Source organism: Podarcis liolepis, assembly GCF_965112155.1.
Source record: "Podarcis liolepis genome assembly, chromosome: 10".
Classification (NCBI taxonomy): domain Eukaryota; kingdom Metazoa; phylum Chordata; class Lepidosauria; order Squamata; family Lacertidae; genus Podarcis; species Podarcis liolepis.
Window position 1 is genome coordinate 13,353,148 of NC_139562.1, and position 27,876 is coordinate 13,381,023.

The window sequence follows — 27,876 nt, forward strand, 5'->3', positions numbered from 1 at the left end:
GTGTCGTACCCTTGAGTACCCCCTGGGGGAAAAAGCATTGCATACATGTTTTGGAAAAACATCTTCATTTCCTGAAGGCCCCCAAAATTCCTAATCCCTCTCCCACCTAAAAGTTGCATACATGTAGCTCATGTTTGGTTAAATGCCTTAGTAAACATTTTCCATCCCACTGTTGTCATGTACCTCGGGTTAAGAACTTAATTCGTTCTGGAGGTCGGTTCTTAACCTGAAACCGTTCTTAACCTGAGGTACCACTTTAGCTAATGGGGCCTCCCGCTGCAGCCACACAATTTCTGTTCTCATCCTGAAGCAAAGTTCTTAACCCAAGGTACTATTTCTGGGTTAGCGGAGTCTGTAACCTGAAGCGTATGTAACCCGAGGTACCACTGTACCACTACTACTACTATTTCTTATGCATTTATTTATTTCTGTACTTTATCCCTCAGCTTTCAAAGGCCAGTAAGCATTCCCAGGACATCTTATAAAAGCGTTTAAAACAAACAAATAAATATTGGAGACAATTTAAAACAGCAGCATAGCCCAGTGTAAACACAGTATGAAACTCCAATCAGTTAAAACATAGATCATCTTCAATGCACTGAAATTTTAAAACTTAGCAATGTTTAAATGTCTAGGGAAATAAAAAGGTGGACATAGGTTTCCAGGCGGGAGTTGATCATGGGGAGGGTTTGCCAAGTCTGTAACCTGAAGCGTCTGTAACCCGAGGTACCACTGTACTTTTCTTTACCTTATCTTGACTCTGGATGGCTTTAAAAGAGGATTAGATGAATGCATAGAGGGGAAGGCTGCCAACGGCTGCTAGCCATGTTGCCAGTGCTCTGCCTTTGAAGCTGGAAACAGTGATGCTTTTGAACTCTAGTTGCTAGAAAGCACAGGAGGGGAGAATGCTCTCGAACTCAGGTCCCGCTTGCAGGTTCCCCACAGGCATCTGACAGGCCACTGTGAGATCAGGATGCTGGACTAAATGGGCCATTGGCCTGATCCAACAGAGCTCTTCTTATGTTCTTAGGTTGGACAAGTTGTTCTTATCTATCTAACCCTATCTAGGTGTACCGCTTGTGACCTACCAAGCCTATCTACTATGTAATGCAGCCTAACAGATGCCCTGTTTTTTGCAGTGCAAAAGAAGAGGCTTTGTAGAGCGCCAAACATGACCCTCTTCTTTTCCTCTTCCCTTTCTCTCTTCAAAAGATGGCCATGGTGTTGTTGGCATAACCCCACAATAAGCACAATCACGACCCTATTGCAGATCGCAGCCCACCAGATGAAGAATAAAGCTTTGCACCAGGGATGGGGACCAGATTTGGGGTATCATATCCAGTCTTAAGGAAATCAGCCCTGAATGCTCACTGGAAGGACAGATCCTGAAGCTGAGGCTCCAATACTTTGGCCACCTCATGAGAAGAGAAGACTCCCTGGAAAAGACCCTGATGTTGGGAAAGATGGAGGGCACAAGGAGAAGGGGAAGACAGAGGACAAGATGGTTGGATAGTGTTCTCGAAGCTACCAGCATGAGTTTGACCAAATTGCGGCAGGCAGTGGAAGACAGGAGTGCCTGGCGTGCTCTAGTCCATGGGGTCACGAAGAGTTGGACACGACTAAACGGGTAAACAACAACATCCCAAGTGTTGCACCAGTAAGGTAGGAAACCTCTTGTATTTCCCCCCCTGTTTTTACAAGGTGGTTTGTTTAAAGTTTGCATTGATTTTTTTCTCTTTTTTTCTAAATCATCAGCAGCTGCACTAGTGAGGCAAAAGAAGCCTACCTGTTTGAGAAAGACCTCAACCATTCATCTTCTGGCTAAACATCCATTTAAAGTGTTGTGTGATCTACCTCTCGGCTCCAACGATCCAGAAAACATTTGAACCTCCTGCCACACAATCCACTGTGATTGTTTGATCAGAGCCTCTGTGCACAGTAATCACCCCTTTCCTTTTTATCTTGTCTAATGTTAAGGGAAGAGGAGAGGGGAAGGCACAGCACCTCCAATTAATCTTCCCACAGAGGAACCTACAGGAAGAATATAGTGTCTTTCGTTGGTACAAAGTGATGTTTTCCTACTTGGCATCATTACACTTCACAAAGGGCCTTATCAATAGCCCTGAAAAGCAACCTTTCAGCTTATTTCATGAATGGAATTGTTGGTAAGCTTGCTTAACATAAAAGGAACCTATCAACAGGAGTCTTAGAAGAGGGCTTTGAGAAAAAGTGACTTTCTGTTTAATTGCACATGGGGCAATGAGAACCTATTTTACATTGTATCCCCCCCCCCAGCTGCTTTTTTCTCAAAGGGACCCACGGCTACCTTGCTCTCTCCTTTGCTAGCTCATAAATGTATCAAAAGTGATAGAGGCTCCCAGCAAAGGGAGTGGACCACTGCAGGGAATGGCCTCCCCATAAGGACACATAAACATGCCACCATTTAATTTTACATCACTTTCATGCACTTCTCCACTTGCCCCTACTTGCCTCCTGAGTTCTGACGCCTTGGGGGAAATGAATGGCATAGATTTAGACCATGCATGCCACTTCACTTCGAACCCACTCAAAGTAATGAATGGAGGCTCTGAGCCAGGCTTAGGCAAACTCGGCCCTCCATATGTTTTGGGACTACAACTCCCATCATCCCTAGCTAAGTGACCAGTGGTCAGGGACAATGGGAATTGTAGTGCCCAAACAGCTGGAGGGCCAAGTTTGCCTGTGCCTGCAAGCCTTATAGTCCAAACACCTGAAGTACTGCTGAAGGCTAATAGCTCACTGGTGGAGATTCTGCTTTGCATGAAGAAGGCCCCAGTTCCATCTTCAGTTAGGGCTGGGAAGGCCACTGCAAGTCAGGGTCTACCATAATGAGCTACATGGACCAATTGGTCTGATTTAGTATAAAGCAGCTGCTATTGTTCCAAGTGGTTCAAAACCCCCGGCCTGTTTCCTACTGACATCCTGAAGGTTTGAACAACTGTTACGTAAATTTGGGGACTGCAAAGAAGGGCATAGGGTTTTACAGACATGGTTGTCTTATCTACCAGCAAGATAGCTTAAGACACTTGAGGCTTTTTGTCCCACAAGCACCTTTTGGGCAGTGCAACCTGTTTGTGGCAGCCTGAGTTTTGCATAAGGATAGGTTTGGTCTTATTTTATTAACAAATCTGTGTTCCATGCTTATTTTCTGGGGTGGCTCACGCATTAAAATGACTGACAATATAAAATAAGCTATAATAGCAGCCAATTTCAAGGCAGTAGCTATAGGAAACATACAACCAGTAATGTGTAATTTAAAAGTTATTTAACAACACATTGGAAATGAAAAAGGTCTGCACCTGACACCAAAAAGATAACCTGGGTACCAGGTGATCCTCTGAAGGGGAACCTTCAACAAGTTGGGTGCCACCACCAAGAAGGCTCCTTTCCTTATCAGCAGCCATTGCACCTTACTTGGTGGGGGCACTGGGAGAAAGGCCTCCATCCATAACCTTAAGAGTAAAAGCAAGCTGATGTTGCAGCAGGTGGTCCCTCAGTTATCCCTGTCCCAAGCTATGAAGGGCTTTAAATGTCTACACCAGCCTTTTGAACTGCGTCCTGAAATGGAACAGGAGTTACTGCAGCTGTTCAGGGAATGGCAAGATACTCCTAATGCCTGCTCAGCAATCTAAGAACAACATGGAAGCAAGGCTTCAATGACACCCTGGACAGCTCCATGTAGGCTCAGGTTAGAGACACCATAATAGTGGGGTAGGAGAGCTGGAAAAAAACCAAAAAACATCTGGCAACCAATGAGCCCTTTTGCCTAATCCTCAGTTTGGTCAGAATTGTGTATGCACTTCCAGATTTAACACTAAATACATTACTTACGTTGTTCGGAAAAATATTGGCGATTAAAATGAATGTATTGCCCAGAATGCTATTTCTTTTTCAATCAATACCAGACATCCTGAAAGATTAATGTTTTAAAAAATGGCAGAAAGAGATTTCAAAATTTATCCGGGGGGGGGGGGGGGCAAAAGGCCAAGGATAAAACATAAATACTAACAGACGTAAAAGACAGAGGCGGTTTTGCCCTGCCAGACCTTAAATTGTATTATGAATCTGCTTGTTCGGTATGGGTCAGGGACTGGATGAGATTGGATAAGCAAGAGGCATTAGAACTAGAAGGACATGACAACAGATTCGGCTGGCACGCATACTTATGGTATGGGAAAGGGAAGGTTCATAGAAGTTTTTACAACCATATAATCAGGAAAACGTTAATGAGAGTATGGGAGAGATATAAAGACTTATTGGAACAAAAGACCCCGTGGCTTTTTAGACTCATCTACCCATGTACTACCTGAAATCAAAGGGGCACGTTGGTTGCCAGATGTGAAATATATTAGCATTATTTTCAGTTCTCCCACCCCACTCTCTTGGAGAGAGCTATGGAGTTCAGAATTAGGTCAAATAGCTTTAAAGAACAAACGTCAACACACGAGTCTCTTGTATAGAGAAACTGTTGGAACATAGATGGGGAATCTGTGGCCCTCCACATGTTGCTGGACTACAACGTCCATCATCCTTGACTATGGTGGCCAGGGAACAGGTTCCCCACCTCTCATTGACTGAATGAATACTGGCTACTCCAAGTTGCACCAGCTTTCCAAGGTTAGCATCAGTATTTATTCATTTTGGTCAATGAAAAGTTGAGTTTTTAATAACCAGTTGAGGCTTTCCAAGGTCTTAGTCAGAAGTTTTATCCAGCCTAGCTGCTTGAAATACTGGACATACCAGTGACTGAACCTGGGATCATCTGCAAGTGAGCTCTGTGATCTGCCAATGAGGTATACCTTATAATATTTCAGGGCTATGAAAAACTCCTTTGAAATACTTTCAGCAAGTACCTGCCATCTGTTTTCGGTTTCTTTCTTCCCTTCCCTTACATTGTTCATTGAATGTAGGTTATGATCTCAAGAAGTCATTCAATAAAAATGATGACAGTGCTATGGTGTCTCAGCAATCAAGATTAAAATTGTTACCTAGTTTCAAATGCATCTCCCTCATTGAAGGAGGAGGAGGAGGCCTAAGGCTGAGCCCAATGAATTTCTTGCAAACATTTTAATATGCAGTTGTGGAACCATGGCACCATGATCAAAAATTCTCTGAATATTAAAATATGTGAAAACAGGATGTCCCGTATACATCTCCTGGTAGTCGACTGATGAGATGGGTGTGTGACCCAATTGTGACATGTCACACTGAACCATTGTTAAAAACAAGCTACGGTTTAATGTGAAATGAGCAGCAGGTTGCTCAGAAGTTCTCACCCCACTCCTTTTGTGCTCGTAATGGTGCTACATTGCCAAAACAAACAAACAAACAAACAAACAAACAAACAAACAAACACAATGGCATATGGCATTTGGAGGAAACAAACCACAAACCCTGGTTCAGAAATGAAAATCCAGGCTTTGGCTTCGTTGCCTTTGGTGTAGGAGGAGCAAAGCAACAACTTATTTCATAACAGCACATGAGCAATGGAGGAGGAGCTTTAAACTGCGTGCAGTTGTTGTTGTGTATGCACATCGAAACTGTGGTTTGCTTTTAACTATAGTTTAATGTGATGTGCAAACCAGGCCACCGTGTGAGTTCATTTGAGGCCTTAGGTGTCCTATGAAACGCTTGTTGCCATAGAAATGAAGACTGCAGGAAATGGTGAAGGGTTTGTGGGGAAAGATAATGAGTTCATCTAAGGTTGGTGCCTTTCCTTAAGAGTCATTTTAGCCAGAGATTAAGACGCACAAATCACCACTATCTAATCATTGTGGGTTTTTCTTAATTATTGATTTAGGTCAAGGGGTTACACACATGTAGCTCCATATTTCTACGTTCAGTGAAGAGGCTGCCATCAAATTGTCACTCAAGGGCATTTGTTCTTTTCAACAAGTAAGGTCTTCACATCAAGACCCAGATAAACTCTCACCTATATAAATTTTATACTGTGAAGCCTTGCTTTGATCACACAACAGGGAGGACAGGGCTAAACTGTTATCTCATCCCATTTGGTTTAAATCTAAATCTCATTGAGTAATTAAGGATCCAGAGGGGCCTGAGAGCCTGTCGGGAGGCGTAGCTTGCTATAAATACTACCCTGAGACACAGGGAGAATTAAAATTAAAGAGTTTCGTTGTTTGTTTTGCAAGCCACCAACAAATCTCAAATCAGCTTAAGATAAAGGGTGGAACTAAATGTGGCTGTGAATTGCTTTAAGTGCTGATCTCTGCTAAACAACATTTCCTCTTTGTTTTCAACAGTGTTTGCATTTGTGAGCTGGAAAGAGCTTGCAGGATCAGAGCCTTGCTACAGACAACAGTAGCTTTGCTTCATAGGAAGAGACGTGCTGACACCCATCGAGTCCGGCATCCTGGATATCTGCGGGAAGCCTCCCAAAGGCCTGGGTGCAACAAGACTCACAACAAGAAGCTTTACTGCCTCTCACAACAGAGGGAAAACACAGCCATTGTGGCTAGTTGTTGTTGTTTAGTCGTTTAGTCGTGTCTGACTCTTTGTGACCCCCATGGACAAGAGCACGCCAGGCGGCCATCGATAACTTTCTCCTCCATGAATTTGCCTAACCCTATTTTAAAGCCATCCAGGATGGTGGTCATCACTACATCCCATTCTCCCAGATAGTGTTCCTCACCTGAAAATCACTGAGCATCTTGGGCACAACTTTGTAAGGCTTGGCGGTTAGGCATTGGAGTATTCGGTTGGAGGTGAGGGGAGATAGTGGCCATCACCTACCCCTCCTAACTCAAGGGTATTCCGTTAAAGGAATCCGAGGGGCGGGGTCTCTGCCCGAAGCCCAGACGGGGGCTAGGGCCATGATACAACCCCTAGCGGTGACCCTGGGGGAGTCCCTAGTTGATGTGCATCAGCAGGGCTCCCCTTATTGGTGGTTAACCCTTCCGAGACTTCCTGCAGACGGGTAGGAGTCAGATATAGTCGGTTCGTTTCCAATGCCTAAGCCAATACCACTCACATTCTGTAACCAATAAAGTTGTGGCTTTTTTTAGCCCATTAACCTAAAATACTGTGTCTTTATTTCATGTGTCTTTATTTCAACGTCTCGGGAGGGTTTGGGGCCTTGCCACACAACCTGGATAAATATGCAGATTAGAAGCTTTAGTTATCCACTGACTTTTACACTTCCATATATAAATGCATTTTTGAAAAGGTGTATTTGAAACAAAATGTTGCTTTGAGAGAAAATGCATTTAGAAATTTATATTTTGAGAGAAAATGTGTATTTATATAACATTGTCGTGCAGGCCTTTTATTTTGAAACCCAAATGCAGAAAACGCATCTTCGGGATACTGCAGGATACTTTGCTGTCACTTGAGGCTCAGGTAGCCTCAGTGATGTGGAGCGCCTTCCATCAACTTCAGCTGGTGACCCAGCTGCACCCCTATCTGGACAAAGATAGCCTAATTTCTGTTGTTTATGCTCTGGTAATCTCTAGGTTAGAAGACTGCAATGTGCTATATCTAAGGCTGCCTCTGAAGACAGTTCAGAAACTTCAGCTGGTGCAGAATTTGGCAGCCAGATTGCTCACTGGGACAAGATGCCTTGAGCCCATTACACCAATCCTGGCTTGACTGCACTGGCTGCCAATTAGTTTCCGGATCCAGTTCAAAGTGCTGGTTTTGAAATGGCTCAGGACGGCAATACCTCAAGGACTGCCCCTCTCCAGATGAACCTACCCAGACTCTGCAGCCATCATTGGAAGCCCTTCTTTGTGTGCCTGCTCCATGAGTGGTCCGGAGGGTGGCAACATGAGAACGGGGCCTTTTCTGCAGTGGCTCCCCGTTTGTGGAATGTTCTCCCCAGGGAGGTTCGCCTGGCACCTTCATTAGACACCTTTATGTGCCAGGCGAAAACATTCCTCTTCAACCAGGCCTTTGGCTGATTAACATCCAACATCTTTTCAAACGTGGGAGGGATGAGGTTATTGGTGTATTTTTGTATTTTTATGTTGTGAACTACCCTGAGATCCATGGGTGAAGGGCAATATATGAAATTATTATTAATCAAACTCATAATAGTAATAGAAGAACTAATTGGAATCGACTGATTTGTCCAACCCTAATCAAACAGTATTGTCCATCAAGTTTCCTTCTCCATAAGGAATGTATCCAGTAATGGACCCAGTTTTTCCCCTCTTTGTGATGAAGGACCTATCCTTTGCTAGCTACTGGATGTTTCACATCAATCATATATTAGGCAACACAGGTCGTGAAGGGCAGGTGAACCTCGCAAGCAGAAATCTGATCCTGTTTGGAGATCAGCCTTGCTGGATTATGGGAAGAAACTGCATATATGGTCACATTGTAATATTCTTGGCTTGCCTCAACAGAGCCTCCCCTGTTTCTGAGAAACATGACATGCATTTTATTTTATTGCCTTTCAACAGCTTATCTTCAGATAGGTGTTTAATTAACTCACGGTGGCAGTTTCAATGTTTAGCCTGAAGGAGGGCGAGAAGAAAAAGTATCTGAACAGTGTTGCACTTGCAGATTTAAAGCGTATGGTATGTATATATGTGCGTTGCATGCGCATATATATATATATATATATATATATATATATATATATGGCACACACCTATGTATAAATAGCACATCCAATCCTACTAAATCATAAGCGTATAGATTCCCCAAGGAACTAGTTCAGAAGTGGCAGGGGGGAATTGGAAAAATCCACAGATACAAAGACACATATCTTCAGAGTTAAAGGAGACAGCTCAGAGTTGAAGCTCAATGACAGAGCAGGGCTTCCCAAACTTGAGTCCAGCACACTGGGTATGGGGGGGGGCTGCCACCCACCACCACTGCTGGGCACCCTTCGCGCCCCAGCCTCTTCCTGGTAGCCCAGGAGCCGGGCAGCAGCTGGAATGAGTGAATATGAGCCTGGCAGCCCAGGAGCCGGGCGGTGGCTGGGAGGACCAAAATCTTTGCTTTGCTTGTCCCAGCTTCCGCCCAGCAGCCCAGGAGCTGGGCAACGGCTGAACTGAGCAAGCGCGAAGAACCCCCTCCATGTGTCCTGCGCATGCCAGGTGGTGTCACATGATGTGTCACATGACTGTGCCCCCTCAATGTGGGGGACAAGTCAGCATCCCTGCTTGAGTCTCCAGGCGTTGTGGGACTACAACTCCCATCATCCCTGACCACTGGTGCTGCTAGCTAGGGATTATAGGAGTTGTAGTCCAACCACAACAGCTGGAGACCCAAATTTGGGAAACCCTGACCGAGCATCTGCGTGGCATGCAGAATGCCCCCATGTTGAATCCTCTGCATTCCCAGGTGGGGTTGGGAATGTTCCCCATCTAAAGTCCTGGAGAGCCTCCACTGGTCAGTGTGGACATGGAGTGTCCAGTGTGGTGCCCTACAGAATCTGCTGAGCTCCAAGTCCCATCACTCCCAGCCATCATGGCTGCTGGAACGTGCATTTGCAGGATTCCAAACCCCCCCCAACAGATAAAAAAGAGAGCAAAACACTGAAATGAGGGAGCAGGATAATTCCTCACAGAAACAGAAGAACTATATTTTGTCTCATATCTCAGGTTCTACAAATGCTAGAAACTTCCTGTTTTGTTTTTTAACAAAAGCTGAGAATCTGGGGATTACAGATCAACTGGGAAGACCACTGTCCCCCACTTTCCTTCCCCCCTCCACCTGGATGTCCATGACCAGTGGTTGGGGATGATGGGAACTGGAGTCCAACAACACACAACAAAGGCTGCATCTCCACTAAGATATATTGCACCGGAACTCTAAATCAAACAAACAAAAGTGCCCAGCTCCCTCCTGAGCTATCATCTACAGATTCTGCCTTACAAACAAACCAACAAACCCCCAAATGGTTCATTCTCTAGGTGAGCTTTTGCTGCCATCTTTGCTCTCCCCTTATTATCACACCGTTATTTTTTTCTTTAAAAAATGGAGAAAGTTAAAGGGAGAAGGGGGAAATGGACACGAGTGAGACGCATCTGCTTGCATTTGTTAAGAACATGCTGAGCTTACATAAGTGGAATATTGAGTTTCATTCTTTTCTCTTTTTTCCACCCTCCTTTGGCTTTTCATGAAAGCAGGTAAGTCAGTTTCCAGAACGCAATAGAAAGCGACTCAGTGAATGAGGCGCTCTCCCCCGCCCTCTCCCTCTCCCTGAGCTGGAGCAGATCAATCTGGATCAACAATGTGGGTAGGTCCCCCGCTGACATTTAGCAGGGCTTAACGCAGCCAGCACTGAATGAAAGCAGAACAATGGTCAAGGTGAACTGAGGGCAGAAGATAATGAATCAGACAGCCTGGGCACTCCACAAACATGTTTCTCAGACATGCATGGTGAACTAAATTAAAAAAAGGGAGTGTGGAAGAAAAGACCTCCTCTTCACCAAGAAAGGAACTTGGGTTTCAGGACTGAAGGTGCAGGAGACAAAATATTTTGGTACTTAAGCTTTGTTGGGAGTGCAAACCAGTACAAACCACAAACCAGTACAATGGATCTGTTGCTAACTGGAAAGTATTTGGGAATGTTTTGTTATTTTTTTAATGTGATCTTTAATGTGCCTTTAAATATTTGTTACTTGCCTTGCACCTAAGTGCTCTTGCCACATCCCTGAAATAATAAAATTGCCAAAGAAAGGAAGAAAAAGCATTGTTTACAAATGGTTAATGAACAGGGGAAAAACAGGAGGTAAAATGTCCTCTTAGGATTTCGTTAATAGGAATGTTTTTTGGCTCCCCTGAAAATCCTGCAGACGTTTCTCCTGAGGAGAAACCACATTTGCTCCTCGTTTCTCCTTGAGATGAAATTTTGTTGGCATTGGAATGGGCAGTTTGGTCCTTCCTGAAAATATAGAGGAAGCAAAAGGAACATAACATGGTTCTAAATGACAAAAACGTGATGTACAATGGTTGAGATTCTGTTGAAAGCACACTTATCCATGTTGAAAGAAGCAAGCAGTATGCTGTGCAAGAATACTGCTACTTTTCTAAGTGTGTTTCTTTATTATTATCAGTGCTATTTTCCTAGAAAAAGAGGTGCCGGAACGCACCATGAACGCCTCCCTTGTTCTCTTAGAATGGCAATGGCACCCACCTGAGAAGTGCCAGAATTGAGTTCCGGTGAGTTCGGACTGAAAAAAAGACCCGGTTATTATTACTATTGATAACTTGGAACTACATTTTAACAACAGTAATACACTGGGTTCATCTTTATATCTGACTTTGTTGAGGTCATATCCTGTCTTGAAATCCGACCTGTGATGAATAACACTTCAATTCTGAGCACACTTTCCTGAAAGTAGGCTCCTCGGTAGGATTTACATCAGAGCATGCGAAGGATGTAGCCCCTGACATGCATTTTAAACCAGTACAACATAAAAAAATAGATTAGTGCAGGAAGCATGGACTGCAATTCCCATTTTCCTGACCGCTGGAAATGCTAGTTGGGGCTGATTCCGGCTGTGGTCCTTCACATTGGGAGGTTTTAACTCTTTGCCATTCCCACCTAGAAAAGCAATGGCAAACCTAGACAGCATCTTAAAAAGCAGAGACATCACCTTGCCAACAAAGGTCCGTATAGTAAAAGCTATGGTTTTCCCAGTAGTGATGTATGGAAGTGAGAGCTGGGCCATAAAGAAGGCTGATCGCCGAAGAATGGATGCTTTTGAATTATGGTGCTGGAGGAGACTCTTGAGAGTCCCATGGACTGCAAGAAGATCAAACCTCTCCATTCTGAAGGAAATCAGCCCTGAGTGCTCACTGGAAGGACAGATCCTGAAGCTGAGGCTCCAATACTTTGGCCACCTCATGAGAAGAGAAGACTCCCTGGAAAAGACCCTGATGTTGGGAAAGATGGAGGGCACAAGGAGAAGGGGACGACAGAGGACGAGATGGTTGGACAGTGTTCTCGAAGCTACCAACATGAGTTTGACCAAACTGCGGGAGGCAGTAGAAGACAGGAGTGCCTGGCATGCTCTGGTCCATGGGGTCATGAAGAGTTGGACACGACTAAACGGCTAAACAACAACAATTCCCACCTGCAGTTCCAATTTGGATTGAGGCCTCTGTGCCTGCTACTTGCATCAAAAATTGCTCCAATGGGAACTTTCTCCTCAACGCAAATACTAGGTTGGGTGGGAGCAGCGGTTTCAATCTGGATTGAGACTGCTGTGGAGGGGGAAACATCTAATCCAGATCAGCGCTCCCTGCACCCTTTTAAAAAGCCATCCACACAACTGCTAATTGCGGGACTGATATTGTATCTGGTTTGATGCTAAGGTACAGCTCCCCCTGTTCACATCCTCTTTAAGTTCATGTGAATTGGATTTAGTCATACTCAGAGTAGATCCACTGAAACCAATGGTTCTAATCTGAGCATGCCTTAGTTGAGTCTCATCCTGTAGCTTCATACTTGAACACAGCGGGGCTTGCTTCTGAGTAAACACATATAAAGCTGGTCTGTACAAATAGTTTAAATCAATATGTTTAAGGCAGAGAAGTAATACAAAAAAACACAACAGGAAATTGTATGCATGTAATATATTACACGTGCAAAACTTGCAAACATAAATAATATGAAATAAGCAAAATGAATTTATCTTCTTCTTTATCCTGGTGTTTTATGTAACATCGACTTGTAGATTTTTTCCCTTTGGGGGGAAAAAAGCCCCCCCCCTTGTTTCCTTTCTGTTCCTGTCAAACAGATTAAGCCACATAATCTGATGATGTAATTCCACTGTCTGCAAATTATTTTAATGCCAACACTCCTCTTCAGTACTGCCAACCTTTAGTGTCGATTATCTGCATTTAGTGAAAGTGGCTTGAAAGTTAAGGAAGATATTATAAGACTACATGTATATTGCCACTTAATGTAAAAATCTTTAGGCGGTTCACGCAGATAACCACCATAACATCACAAACCAAAAAACAAATGGACATATGATATCACAGCACATTAAAAAATGCCGTAACATGTTGTAACTATGGGTTGTATGCAGCTAAGTTCTGCTAGCCCTAAAAGAAGGGTTGAACTTATTACGCCAATCCTGGCCTGACTGCCAGTTAGTTTCTGGGCTCAATTCATAGTGCTGGCTTTGACCTATAAAACTTTAAATGGCTCATGACCTCAAGACCTCAAGAACTGCCTCTTCCCGAATGAATGGACTCAGATCCTGCAATCATTGTCTGAGACCCTCCTTCAGGTGCCTCCCCTATGAGAAGTCTGGAGGGTGACAGCACGAGAATGGGCCTTTTCCGTGGTGGCTCCCTTTTTTCTATAACCAGGTCTTTGGATGATAACATTCTATGGGCATTTTAAATGTGGGGTGTGTGTGGGTTTTTTGGGGGGGGAGGTTATTGGTTTGCTTTTCTTTTTGTTTTATTATGTACTTTGTCTTCTCATTTTTTATTTTTACACTGATCTTTGGATGAATGTAAATGCAAGAAATTAAAAATAAGTGAAGACATGTCCATTAAATTTAAGGTTTTATTAAATAAAATAAATAAATTTTATTGAATAAAATGAACAAACTCAAAGCATTGTTATGGAAAATTCAGAGGATCGCTGCTACAGCCAACCTGCGACATTTGTATTACGCTTTTGGGAGTGGATTTCTAGGGGGAAACAAAACTTTTAAAAGGAGTTGTACCCTTTGTTCAGGGATTCTTCTTTTGCTATCTTATAAGTGGAAACCGTGTTGCAACAAAATTAAGATCAGGCTTACTTGCTGCCTAGCTTTGGATATACAGTGGTACCTCGGATTAAGTACTTAATTTGTTCCCGAGGTCCATACTCAACCTGGAACTGTTCTGAACCTGAAGCACCACTTTAGCTAATGGGGCCTCCTGCTGCTGCCGCGTCGTTGGAGCACGATTTCTGTTCTCATCCTAAAGCAAAGTTCTTAACCTGAAGCACTATTTCTGGGTTAGCAGAGTCTGTAACCTGAAGTGTATGTAACCTGAAGCGTATGTAACACTGTACCTGGTTGTAGCTTCTTGCTTTACTCCTGATAAGACAATTGGACCCCACTGGATCGCAAGTCTCTTGAGTGAAGGCTGGGCTTTAGCAGCAATCCCCTCATTTTACCATAACAGCATTAGAAGAAAACAGTGAGTATCCTGAACTGCATGATGAAGACATTCCAGAGGACACACACACACACACACACACCTACCTCGAAATCTAGACAAATGCAGCTTATTTTTCTTTAACTTAGATCTTTGTTCCCAATGTACTTCAAAACATAATCTGCTAATCACTTCTACTCCCACCCTACCTGACAACAATGGAAAGGAGAAAGTTATACTGCACAAAGTGATTTTCATTATTTCAGCAGCAGGGGATTATAAGAATAACAGCACATTAGTGGAAGATTTGCATGCGAGATCGTCAGAAAAGCATGAGTGTTGGCAGCCAACAGACTGGCGAGGTTCCATGCCAACTATGTACAAGTTATTGTCACTTCTGGTTCTTCCTTCTTTGAAGCGTTATAATACACGCCCTTTCCATGAAATATGTGCGTGTGGCGGGGGGAAGGAATCATACAGCACTAACACAATCACATTCCTGGAAGATTTGATAATCCAAATCTCACAAACCTTTTTTTGAAAAAAAGAATAATGAATGAGGGTAAAAATAATCTTTAAGGGGGAAAGGGGGAGAAAAATCAGAGCTGGAAGGGACCTCAAGCATCGTCTAGTCCAACTCCTTGCAATTCAGGAATCACAGCTGAAAAGATATGAAGTAGAGATGATCTCAGATGGCTATAGATTTGGAGTATCCCGAATAAAAGAAAGCCAGCGAAACTGAAAGAAAGCATTCAGAAAATACAGACTTCTAGGAGGGTGGTATATATTGGGTCAGACTAGCTATTGGTCTAGCTATTGGTGCTGTCAACTCTGAGTGGCAGCTGAATTTTGCAGGATTCATGACAGACAAGAGAAAGTACATGGGGGAAGATTCCACTGAATTGTTGCGCTACTGGGAGCCAATGCAATAAGACCCACAAGTGCAATGGGACTTTAATAATAATATAATAATAAAATTTTATTTATATTCTGCCCTCCCCAGCCGAAGCCGGGCTCAGAGCAGCTAACAACAGTAAAAGTAACACAGTTTACATAAAATCACAATCAATTAATTGAAATACATTCTAAAATCAGTTCATTCTAAAATCAATTCTGAATCAAATTAATGGCAACCACTGGGCTATAGTTCTGTGAGGATTACCGAAGGAGGGGGTCAGACTGTGCCTTGGCCAAAGGCCTGGTGGAACATGTCTGTCTTGCAGGCCCTGTGGAAAGATGTCAAGTCCCGCAGGGCCCTAGTCTCTTGTGACAGAGCGTTCCACCAGATCGGAGCCACAGCTGAAAAAGTCCTGGCTCTGGTTGAGGCCAGCCTAACCTCCCTGTGGCCTGGGACCTCCAAGATGTTTTTATTTGAAGACCGTAAGGTCCTCCGTGGGACATACCAGGAGAGGCGGTCCCGTAGGTACGAGGGTCCTAGGCCTTTGCCTCCTCTTCCTCCCCATGTGCCCCTCGTCTCCTCAAAGCTGCTTGTGAGGGCGAGGAGAAACCCCAGAATTGGGGGTGGGGGCAGGAGAGGTGAGATGGTTCTGTCTGACAAGTGAAATTGCAAGCACTGGAGGAATGGCTGCCTTAGCACCATGTTGAATTCCAACTGGGGTGGTCTATCCCAACCCTACGCTAAGGATTGAACCTACAACCTCCTGCATTCAAAGCAGAGGATCTGTCACTGAGCCACACCGCTCCCCTGTTTGCTTTCCTTCCAAGAGTCGCCATGATGCAGAACCCATGCAGGACACAGGGAGAGAAGGGACATCGGGGCAAGGTAGAAAAGAGGCCTCCAGAGTCTAGTATATTAGGCATGGGGACCTCAAGCCAAATAATCACCTTGTGCCTATTTTATAGCAGGCTTCCTCAACCTCGGCCCTCCAGATGTTTTAAGACTACAATTCCCATCATCCCTGACCACTGGTCCTGCTAGCTAGGGATGATGGGAGTTGTAGGCCCAAAACATCTGGAGGGTCGAGGTTGAGGAAGCCTGTTTTATAGGATGAGAAAGTCTGCCTAAGGCTACAGCACTGGAAGAAAAAGAAAGCCAGGGCAATTGAATGCAAGAGCATGCATTTGAGTTGACAGCCAAATCATAAATCCATAAGAGCAGGATGGAGGGGAGAGAGATTGAGTTTCCTACAACTTAATTGACAGTTTAGGGGAATAAAGAGATTATATTTCTTGAGCCACACTGAGATATGCAAAAATGAAGAGGCTGGTGCGTTGTGGGATATCTATACAGTTGACGCGTTCTTCCATAATCTAAGTGAAGACCAGGAAGGAGTTCAAGGAAGTGTCCTTCTCCCTCTAAGCGTTTCACTTGCCTTCTGAAACTGTAAGAACCTTAGCGATAAGGACCAAATTCCCTACCCTAATCTGCAATTCTACAGAGGGGCTGGGGGGGGGGAGAGAGAGGATTTGGACAAATAAGCTCAGGATCTTAAAGTCCACTTTTCACAAGGACTGGAGAGAATTAGATCTGAGTAGGTTTATCTCAGTCAAACTTGGGTAAATGCAGTTGGCTTTTTAATATATATATATATATATGTGTGTGTGTGTGTGTGTGATATATATATATATATATATATATATATATATATATATATATATATAAAATATATAAATCTACATTTTAACCAGGAAAGTTAAATCCCCTCTTTTCCTGTGAAAGACTCAGATAAGTTTGTCCCTCTTTGCTGTCTCCCTTTTCCAGGTATTATGTCACTGCACATTAGTACGTGTCAACACACCGTGACTTTGTCCCCCTGCTAATGCAGCAGCTCAGAAAACATGGAGCCTGACAGATGATTTCAGAGCGTTTTCTTTTCTCGCTTTTCTGTAACCAGGCATTTTTATCCTTCCTCGGTTCTGACATTTCCATTGAGAGACAGTCCCAACAGGAAGGAAATCAGCCTTTCAAATGCAAAAGGAACTCCTCAAAGTGGCACACAGCCCTGACGTTCATTCTGGGGGCAGGTGGGATTTGGGTGTCACTCAGGCAGCTCCCCTGCCTAGCCACATCCATGCACCGTCTTGATAAGTTCCTTGGTCTCCACCAACACCGGCTTCTCCTCCCCAAGAGAAGGCTAATCCCAACACCACATGAGGTGCCAATAATATGACTGCAGGGGGCACAGCAACAAGACGGAAGTTGAGAGGAAGCAAGTCCGAGTCACAAAAGCATGTGGAATCTGCCGGCTTCTTAGCCAGTTTGGGAGCACACCTCCCGCTGTTGACAGGGTGATGTACAGGGCTGGGTATCCATCCTTCACCTTGTAGGGGATCACATGAAGTAATCAAGGCTGGATTACTGCAATGTGTTCTACGTGGGCTTGGTCTGGAAGCTCTAGCTGGTGCAGAAGGTGGCAGCCAGCCCGCATATTGGCCGACAACATGACACAGTTGTTACATGACTACACCATAGTTTGGAGGTTCTAGCAGGGGAGCGCAGCTCTCGTATACCCTTGACCAAAGAACGGTACACTCCTTCTGTCTGAGATGGTCGTCCTCTTCCACCGAGTGTGCAGCTTTGGGAGGGAGGCACATGGAGCGGTGAGGGAGGAAGGGGACACCCGCCTAGCCAGTCAGATCAGCCAAATCAACCCTGGCAAACAATGGGGTGACAGATGTCGCAGCCAGATCGCCCTCACACCCTACACCATTGTTAAGCAATAGATGCCCACCTACTACCGAGCCAGGTTCAGAGTCCTCATATTGATTCACAAATCCCTGAACAACTTGGGCCCATGGAACTTTAGGGAGTTCCCAAACCCTTTTATCTCAGCTCCGTCACTGAGAACATCTGTGCGAACATCACTGGTCATCCCCAGAATTGGTGAGACATGAAGCTGACCCCTTTGTGCCATCGGCTAAGTCCTGTAGAAGACTCTTCCAACAGTTTCAGCAGGCACCTTCTATTTTCGCTTTGAAACATTTTGCTGAATTCGCAAAATGTATGCATTTTTTTAAAAATAAATGAATAAATCACCCTGAGCTTTGTGTAAGCACTTCTATGATCACGGGGCCAGACCAATATATTTTGCTACCTGAGGCAGAGGACAAGATGGCGCCCTCCCATTCTGCATATGAAATCCAACTGGGCTGGCAATCTTCCTTCAACACTGGTGATGGGGTGGCACCCTCTACCCCACCTGGGAACAGCAAGCTAATTTAGGGAGTGCAGGGTGGGCATATTTAAGGGGCTCCGGAGGAATGGTGGGAAGCTTTCCCCTGCCTCTCCAGCTTCTACTGTATGAGGTGGATTCCCCAATGTGCCTAGGGTTGGCGCTGCCTGAAGATCTCCCTCTATCCTGATTTTTTTAGAAGATTAATCAAATCATCATCATCATTATTATTCAGAAGGGTCTTCAGTGATCTGAGTGATGCTCTTATTCATTCTCATGTGCTTATAATACAGTTGCCACAGCGTTTGTTCATTTATTTGTGTAATGTCCTGCATTTTTTTTGATCGGATTGTGAAAACCTGTAAGTTAGGTGGCAGGTTATTTGGAAATGTAGCCTAACATTTATTTGGGAGGTGCTTGTGTGTGCATTTGTGGCCTGATTTCCGCCCCTGATATTAGGTTTGGTGAAGCACCATTGAAGAACAATGCTTCAGAACCAGAGGGGGTGCAGCAATTTGAATTCAACACCAACATTTGTAGCGTGTCTTGTGCTTTTACCCATTACTACCTGTAAACAATCTAATGGTAGCATACTAAGCCATCCCAGCTTGTATGAGGATAAAATGTAGGTCTCTCTCTGTGTGTGTCCTCCTCCACTCTCCTCAGCGATATCAACATATTTTCCTGCACTGATTTTCAAGATGCTGAAGTATTTACTCCCAATTCCCTGGAATGTGCCAAAGTCCCCCCTCAAACCTGTTTGACCCCCGTCATCTGCTGTTGCTTCAATGCCACTTTCCCAGTGGGGGTTCATTTCTCCTTACCAGTGACCCCAGGTAATCAGGAATTGCATGGTTAGTTAGCTGGCACCATAGGCACCAACTCCTAGGGGCCCAGCATTTTTGCCCCATAAGAAAAAATAAAATCAGGGGATGGAGGAGGCCAAGCACAGAGCCAAGTGTGGCATGGCTTTAGTGGTCAGTGAAGAAGAAGAAGAGTTTGGATTTGATATCCCGCTTTATCACTACCCGAAGGAGTCTCAAAGCGGCCAACATTCTCCTTTCCCTTCCTCCCCCAAAACAAACACTCTGTGAGGTGAGTGGGGCTGAGAGACTTCAAAGAAGTGTGACTAGCCCAAGGTCACCCAGCAGCTGCATGTGGAGGAGCGGGGAATCAAACCCGGTTCACCAGATTACGAGTCCACTGCTCTTAACCACTACACCACAGTGGCTACTCTTGCAGTGTAAGGGAAAGATGGCAGCAGGAGAAGGAGGTTGAGTGCCAGCGAGGAGGATCTACCAGCCACTGAAGCTGTGCTGCTGCCGAGTTCGGCTCCTCCCCCTGGCTCCTCCCAATGTCCTGACATTGCATGGGCAACATCATGCGCACATCATTGCCCCTTCAATCTCCTTCGCAAGTTGGCGCCTCTGTCGGGCACTATGCCGCTATGCAGGTGTCACTACATGCTAATGACACCAAGGGGGAATGGAGCCAAGTTAAAATGGGAGCCATGTTTCCTGGACTGGATCAGAGGGTGAACTGATGACATTGCTAAGAGCAGAGAAATGCTTCCTAAAAAGGTGAACGCTCTTATCTTCACACCACAAGTGGGGTATCTTTAAACGCCGATAAGGTGTTTTGTGTGTGTGCAAAAATTGCCTCCCCTTTTGGTTTAGCCCTAAACATTATGTTAATCAGTAACGTCTTGTTGTCATCTTGGATCTAAGACTTTAGAGATTTTAAACAGCACTGATAGGGGCAATGGATGCTTCATCACACCAAGTCAGACCATTGGGCTTATCTGGCTCAGTACTGTCTGCAGCAAATATCTACAACCTTTTCAGACCAGTACTCACTTTTCACATGCATTGGGGGATCCATTTCTTAATCTTTCACCATACAGTGGTACCTCAGGTTAAGTACTTAATTCGTTCCGGAGGTCTGTACTTAACCTGAAACTGTTCTTAACCGGAAGCACCACTTTAGCTAATGGGGCCTCCTGCTGCCGCCACGCTGCCGGAGCCCGATTTCTGTTCTCATCCTGAAGCAAAGTTCTTAACCTGAAGCGCTATTTCTGGGTTAGCGGAGTCTTTAACCTGAAGTGTATATAACCTGAAGCGTATGTAACCTGAGGTACCACTGTATATTTTCATGGTGGTAGTGCTCCTGTTGCAACCCAGCTTGAAGACCAGTGGTCTACAGCAACTGGGCCCCCAGCCCTACCTGCAGATGCTCAGGATTGAACCTGGGTCCTTCTCCATGCAATTCATGTACTCTATCAGTGAGCTAGGACCCTTCCCCATAATAGATATTGGGGGGGGGGAGGGAATGGACGTGTGGGCGGGATAAAGTCTGCAGACCATTTGTTCTGTTTTTAGATTTAGCTAGGGTGAGGCACAAGGATAATTGAGGGAAGAGCAAGAGGCCGAGAAAGACTTAAGCAGCGAGCATGAAAGAAGAAATCGAAGGCATTTGTGTACACACAAATTCCATGTGCAATTTGGCATCGTTGCCACAAAGAAGAGTTTAATCAAAAGTCTCCAAGGAGCCACCACAAAGGAAACCGTTGTGTTGCCAGCTCTGGGATAGTGAAAGAAACACCTGCTATGTACAACAAAGGGAAAGGCAGACAATAGCCGGAGAAGAAAAACCTGAAGCAAACAATGAGGCTTGAGGCGGCCACTTTCTCTATTCTCCATATTAAGGTGCAGTCCAGAGCCTGCTTACTCTGGAGTATTCCCAGTGAGCTGAATAGAATTACTTAGAAGTAAACCATTCTTGGCTTCAGCAGAGAAGTCCAATATTTGAGATAAGCTTAGCAATAATGCAAATGTGTTGGATATCAACAGCAAAAGCTCCAGAAACCAGGAATCTTAAACCCAAGGGCAGATAATATTTTCACTCGGAGCCACCCAAAAAACTCTGCTAAGTTCAGAGCAGATAGTACTCTACTATTTCTCTGCTGTTTTTCATAGGTCCCCAAATGTGCTTCTCAGGTCCTGACTGGCTCCCAACCTTACACCTCTGGTCAGACCCACACTGCTTCTGCTGCCACTTTTTCAAATATGGTTGGAGGGATTTTGAAAATGCAGGTTGTAGTCTTAAGGAACAGAAGCATTTTTTCAAACAAACAAATGCACATTTAAGCAGAAAATCTGAGGATCGCATGCCGTTGCCATCAAAAGCAACCAGAACTGCAAGTACTACTCAGCTATAGCACTGGTGGGGAAAGTCAGACCCAATTGCAGCCCTCCAGATCTCTCTATCTGGACTCAGAACTGTCCCAGGCCATAATCCCTCTCTCCAGGCCACATCTGCCACTGGCCTGGCCTCTCATCCTGAGTATTTTTGATAGAATCCAAGAGTTGGAAGGGACCCTATAAATCATATAGTCCAACTCCCTCCAATACAGGAATATGCACCCATCAAACCTGTGCCCTTGTCATTATCAGCACCATGCTCTAACCAGTTGAGCTGATGGGGCCTTGGTCTCCTTGAACTACTGTACAAAGGTAACATTTACATCAATTACTCAATTACCCACTTTTGCTTCTGGCCCAGCCCAGCCCAGGCGGCGTCTTTGGAAGATTGCCTAGAAGAGAATACCTTCCTTGGGTTTAAAAGATTTTCCACCCCTAGGCTATAGGTTGCCCACTAATGGCTTGCAATGGATTTAGCTTTGGTTCTTAGGATGGCTCCATGTGACTGCAGCAAAATCCAGTTGGTGGCTTTGCTCCATCCCTCAGGTGTGGACTCCCTTAGGTTGACTCGATTGTTTTGAAAAAGACAGAAAGCTATTCCCTTCCAGGCAACAATGAGATCACCACTATTTCAGGCCGCTTCTCCCTTTCCAGATCCAAGCATGATCCTCCTGTGTGCCTGGATAATGCAGGATCTAAGTCATTATAACTGATTTGGCAACTTCGTTGTACAGCTTTTATTATACGCACCTCTTTTGATGACAGATGAATATTTTTGGAACCACCTTATTTCTATAGTTTTATGTTCATAAAGGTAAAGGGATCCCTGACTGTTAGGTCCAGTCGCGGACGACTCTGGGGTTGCGGCGCTCATCTCACGTTACTGGCCAAGGGAGCCAGTGTACAGCTTTTGGGTCATGTGGCCAGAATGACTAAGCCGCTTCTGGTGAACCAGAGCAGCACACAGAAATGCCGTTTACCTTCCCGCCGGAGTGGTACCTATTTATCTACTTGCACTTTGTGGTTTCGAACTGCTAGGTTGGTAGGAGCAGAGACCGAGCAACAGGAACTCACCCCGTCATGCGTATTCGAACCGCCGACCTTCCGATCGGCAAGTCCTAGGCTCTGTGGTTTAGACCACAGCGCCACCCACGTCCCTTTTCACCCATGTTCATAGAATAATACAATTGTGGAGTTGGAAGGGATCCTGAGGATCGTCTAGTGCAACCCCTTGTAATGCAGGAATGTGCAGCTGCCCCCATACAAGGATCGATCCTGCAACCTCAGCATTATCAACACCATATTCTAACCAACTGAGCTGTTCTAAGTAGTTTTTAAATGTGGTCTAATATTGCATTTTAATGTTAATAGTGTGTTTTAATTGCTATAACCTGCCCTGGGACTTTAGAGTGAAAGGCAGGTAATAAATGGTAATAATAATAATAATAATAATAATAATAATAATAATAATAGTAATAATAATAATCTTTATTTGCTATCACTGCAAAGTTTAAAGAATGCCAGACACATCTGCCACAGTGCAAAATAAAATCCAACACAACGAACAGAAAAAATGCCGAAACAAAATCTCACTCCTGTCAAATTGGATAGTGCCTCCCCAACTGATAATTCAATTACATCTCATAAAAAGAGTAGCAATGGGCACAACCCATCTCAAGAAGGGTGATGCGCCAGGGGAAACCCACAATGCTACAGTCAACAGTGCTGATGACTCAGTAGGTGGTACCAATACATTTCCAGTGAATCACCCTGGAGAACGTCTCCTAGCACTTGGTCAGCAACGAGGCTGGAGTGAGATGTCAAAACAGACTGCCCAAGCCAACAGATGGAATTCAAGAGAATACCCGGCATTGTTTCTACGGGGGATGGGCACCTTCTCAACTTTTGCAGACCATTTTATTCTCCAGATGCCAGTCTGCTGACCAGCAGTATATTTTGTAACATGAACCGACTTTCACACAGACTCTATTAAGAAAGCAAGCAAAAAGCCATGGTCTTAATTTTGGGCAGCCCAAAACAAACAAAATCATAGCATAACATTGTGTGTACATGTGTAGGAGTGTGTGGTGGTGACACCATGGCTAGGGAACAGTCCAGACATGGTATGCAAAGGAAAATCTGATTCCACCCTACTGGGAATGGGGGGAGTGGACCAAGCATGTGATGCACCTCTGCCGTGCACCCAAAAATCATAGTTAGTCAGAATTTCAACAGTGCAGTCCTAACTCCTAACTCCTAAACATCTGTGGCAGTGGAGGCCATTTCCATACATCAGACAGTAGGTAGTTCCATTCCAGGCTGCAATGTAGGGTTCAGTGACCACATGTGAGAGCAAAATTTGGAGGGTCACAGGTTCCCCACCCCTGTATACCTGAAGGAGCGTCTCCACCCCCATTGTTCAGCCTGGACACTGAGGTCCACCTCTGAGGGTCTACTGGTGGTTCCCTCACTGCGAGAAGTGAAGTGCTTTGTTATGCTTTTGTTTTTGTTGGAAGCCACCCAGCCCATTAGGCGGGGGACAAATAATAAAATTATTGATGATGATGATGACTAAAGTGTTGGACTGAGACCAGGAAGACCAAGGTTCAAATATCACCTTAGCCAAAAAAGCTTGATGTGACCTTGAACCATTGCCTGTCTTGGTTTCATCTACCTCGCAGGTTTTCAAGTGAGGATAAAAGAGAAAGGAGAACATGTACAACACTCTGAGTACAGTGGTACCTTGGGTTAAGTACTTAATGCATTCCGGAGGTCCGTGCTTAACCTGAAACTGTTCTTAACCTAAAGTACCACGTTAGCTAATGGGGCCTCCCACTGCTGCCACGCCGCCAGAGCACGATTTCTGTTCTCATCCTGAAGCAAAGTTCTTAACCTGAAGCACTATTTCTGGGTTAGCGGAGTCTGTAACCTGAAGCGTATGTAACCCGAGGTACCACTGTAATTTGGTGGAAGTGTGTGGTAATAACAATAACATTTATTTATTTAAAGCAAGGTTGGGGAAACCTGTGGCCCTCCAGAGGTTATTGTTGGACTCCAGTTCCCATCAGCCCCAACCAGCATGGCCCAATGTTCAGGCATGATGGGAATTGTAGTCCAGCAACATTTGGAGGGCCACAGGTTTGCCACCCCTGATCTAGAGTGATGAATGGGGGCGGGGGTGGGTTGCCCTGACAAAGACCCACAAATGCTATCGAAACCCCAGTAAATCGCGCATAAACCCATGACCGTTATAATGATGTTCTCCTTTCCGGGAAAACACTGCAATGTTGCGCGGCGATTTGTCTGTTAAATTGAATCTTTGCCTCCAGATAGCGAGATAGATGGATACAAAGTTTATTTTGAAACGTCTCCCGGTGCCTTGCGAGCCTGACTGATGTGAGATGTTATTTTGAGCATGCCAACGCATCTGAATGGCTCAGAGTCCTTTTCTTTTTCGGCGCGCATTCCTTGATAAGTGGCAAAGCTCCCCACTTATCAGTCACTCAAAGTGACTGCGGCTGTCAGTTGTGTACAAAGCGCAATCAGTTCCGAAGCAGAGACACCGGCATTTTTCTTCTCAGCTTGAAGCAAACACGTTTTGACTGCTAGTCATTCAATTTTAAAGCATCGTCAATTAGGGGCGGACGGAGATATAAAGAAAACACATCCTAAACACCTCCACCAGCCAGCAGTAAAAAAATTTATTGTTATCTTGCCTGAATCATCTCTTTTTTTCCTCCCTTTCTTCTTCTCCATTTTTTTTTACCTCCCCTCAGCAGAAGCTGCCTTTTTTGGCTTCCGAACAAAAGGGCTCATGACTCCACATTCTCCACATGGATGAGACGCTGATCATATGGCGAACTAATGTTCCCCTTAGTAGGTCAGCTCAATGGACAAGGATGCTTTTCTTTCGCTCGTTGGCACCCGTGGCTTCGTGCTGCGCCTTTCCATATGTGCAGGCACACAATGGCAAGAAATAATAAAAGGGATTCTTAAAAAAACAAAACCGCACAAATACCCCAACCCCCCTCTTTCACAAACACTCACTCACTCACTCGCTGGAATAGAAACATAAGAGACAGTCTCCTCTTGCTAATCTACAGCCCATCACCTTATTGCAAAATAAAGGACAAGGTGCCAAAGTAAACAACACACTTTCATGATATTACAGAGCTGGAATTCAAGGGCCATCTGGTTTAAGCCTTCTGCCCCAAAGGGAGAACCCTACCATCACCCTATGCACACATACAAGGAGTGATGTGCTGGAACTTGTCCTGAAATTTCTTGAAAGCTGTCTTCTCCTATGAAAAGGGATCCCATTTCCCTGCCTTGTTCTCATGGCATTTCATTAGAATTTCTATGGGTGTGGGGTTCTGAGCTTACCTTATCTTTGCATGATGGTGCTCTGTGTCTTGCCAGTAAACATTCCTTCAGCCTCCCTGGCTGCTTGCACTTCCTGATCTGAAAACGCCCCATGGGAGGAGTCACCTCCCCTGAGCTTTCATTGAAGCCTGGGCACCCAGGGAGGCTACAGAGTGCAGACTATTGGTCAAACCATTTACAGAACAAAAAGGACACTCGCAAAGGTCTGCTTCAGAATGAAGACACGCGCAACATGACACCTGCATCCCCACCCATGAGAATTTATCTCTCCTTTAATAATTTTAAAATGCAATTTCCTTTCTTGTTAATTGATGCAGAGAGAAAAAAATGTGGGAGTGTCTTTTTTGGAACAACAATGCTGGCAAACACAACGAAATTCGTTGGAACTGGGACCAAAAAAGGATATGCCCTCCCTGTAAAAGGAGAAGAGAGGAGTTCATGAAGAAGAAGAGGAGGAGGAGTTTGGATTTGATATCCTGCTTTATCACTACCCGAAGGAGTCTCAAAGCGGAACACATTCTCCGTTCCCTTCCTCCCCCACAACAAACACTCTGTGAGGTGAGTGAGGCTGAAAGACTTCAGAGAAGTGTGACTGGCCCACAGTAACCCAGCAGCTGCACGTGGATGAGCGGAGACGTGAACCCGGTTCACCAGATTACGAGTCTACCTCTCTTAACCACTATACCACGCTGAACAACTTACAGAATGAACAGTTCACTGGTGGCAGTTGATGGTAGTGGTGGCAGACCACTGAGAGGACAAACTAAGTTGAGGCATCAGTTTACTCCCCCTGCACCACCAGGGCTCCTTGTTGGAAGGCAAAACTGCAGGGAATTAGGTGGTCTCAGAGAACCAGTCTTGGGCTGTGTTTTTGTAGTAAGTTCCACAGAGTTGTATCCAACAAAGTTGTCCTGTTAGTGCAAGGACTTTGGTATGCCAAGAAGGACTTCCTTTCCTCCTCCTCTCTCTGTACACCCCTAATCTGTAGAGTTGGGAGAAAGCTCAGAATAATTTGGGGGTGGGTGCGGGGTGCACTGTGCAAACATGCATGGGGAGAAGAAGTCCTGTTGCGCAGGCAGAAGTACTTGTGCTAACAGGTCAACTTTGTTAGATACAGCCCATAAGTCTTCTACCCTGTCTCAGGTTGGGCAACTCACCACTCAAGGGAGCCACCAGCTTTCACATACAGAATCCAATTGGATTGACAGTTGAATCTTATTTCAGTACTGATGGCGAGACAGAATTCTCCACCAGACCTTTAGCCAGCTGGCCAGATCAGCTGGCCCAGGAATGGCTGAAGAGTTCAAGAGGAGATACTGCTGCCTGATGTTGTTGCCTCAGCTTGCCTAATGGTAGGGCAGGCCCTCTCTGCCTCTCTACTTCTAATATGCTTGACAACCAAGCCTGCCACTTGCCCCTCGCTCGCTAGGATGGGACTGTGAGGAGCAGACAGCATTCAGAACCGGTGGAACAACAGATGATGGCAAGGATAGATTCCTGAAGCATAGTCATCTCTTTGGGTGTCACACCTGTTTATTAGATGCACAATATTCAGAGCAGCTAACATGTGGTTCCCAGCAGACTCCTTGCCAGACAATTCTCAAGGCCAAACCCATTTCATCTCAACCCTGAGAAAACTAAAATTCTAAGCGGTGTCTGAGTGAGTTTTGCAACCGATCTCTACCCTGACACTCACTATCCCCTAAAATGCAAAAGAAAGGAGTTTAATCACGATAAAGATCAGGAAGAAAACTTTTAAAATTTGGTCCAGTTTTGAACTAATAATAGAGTTCTCTGCCACTAACAGAGAGGAAATGAACTATTGAGTCCTTTTGGGGAAGGGGAGAGAGAGAATTATTTAGAGGTTTTGTTTTTAGACGGCAGTCCGTCCCTGTTGTTTGCAAAAGAAAAAAGAAAAAAAGGTTGCAAAGTCGTGGGAAAAGCATTTGATGCAGCTCCTTTTGGGGCCTTTCTGAGTGCATCTGGTATGCTGCCGATTCCAAGTCACGTGGAAACCGGCAGCTGCTCCTGACACAGGG

General features: G+C 44.9%; 1 protein-coding gene and 1 long non-coding RNA gene across 20 annotated transcripts in view; one reads left to right on the forward strand and one right to left on the reverse strand.

Annotated features, from left to right (window-relative positions):
• SOX5 (SRY-box transcription factor 5) overlaps nucleotides 1–27,876 on the reverse strand; it is a 766,948-nt gene that overhangs the window by 155,180 nt on the left and 583,892 nt on the right. Inside the window, exon 1 of one of the 19 annotated variants that reach the window (XM_083461139.1) lies at nucleotides 25,838–25,945. The exons of the other annotated variants lie outside the window; for them this stretch is intronic. Within the exon in view, the coding sequence (XP_083317265.1) occupies nucleotides 25,838–25,930 (93 nt within the window). The 5' untranslated portion in view covers nucleotides 25,931–25,945. Of the gene's footprint in view, nucleotides 1–25,837; nucleotides 25,946–27,876 lie in introns of those variants that run through there. 19 annotated transcript variants of the gene reach the window in all.
• LOC310687091 lies at nucleotides 1,727–7,975 on the forward strand. Its single transcript, XR_014516210.1, has 3 exons — nucleotides 1,727–3,870; nucleotides 4,271–6,517; nucleotides 6,585–7,975. It is a non-coding gene; the product is annotated as an uncharacterized lncRNA (long non-coding RNA).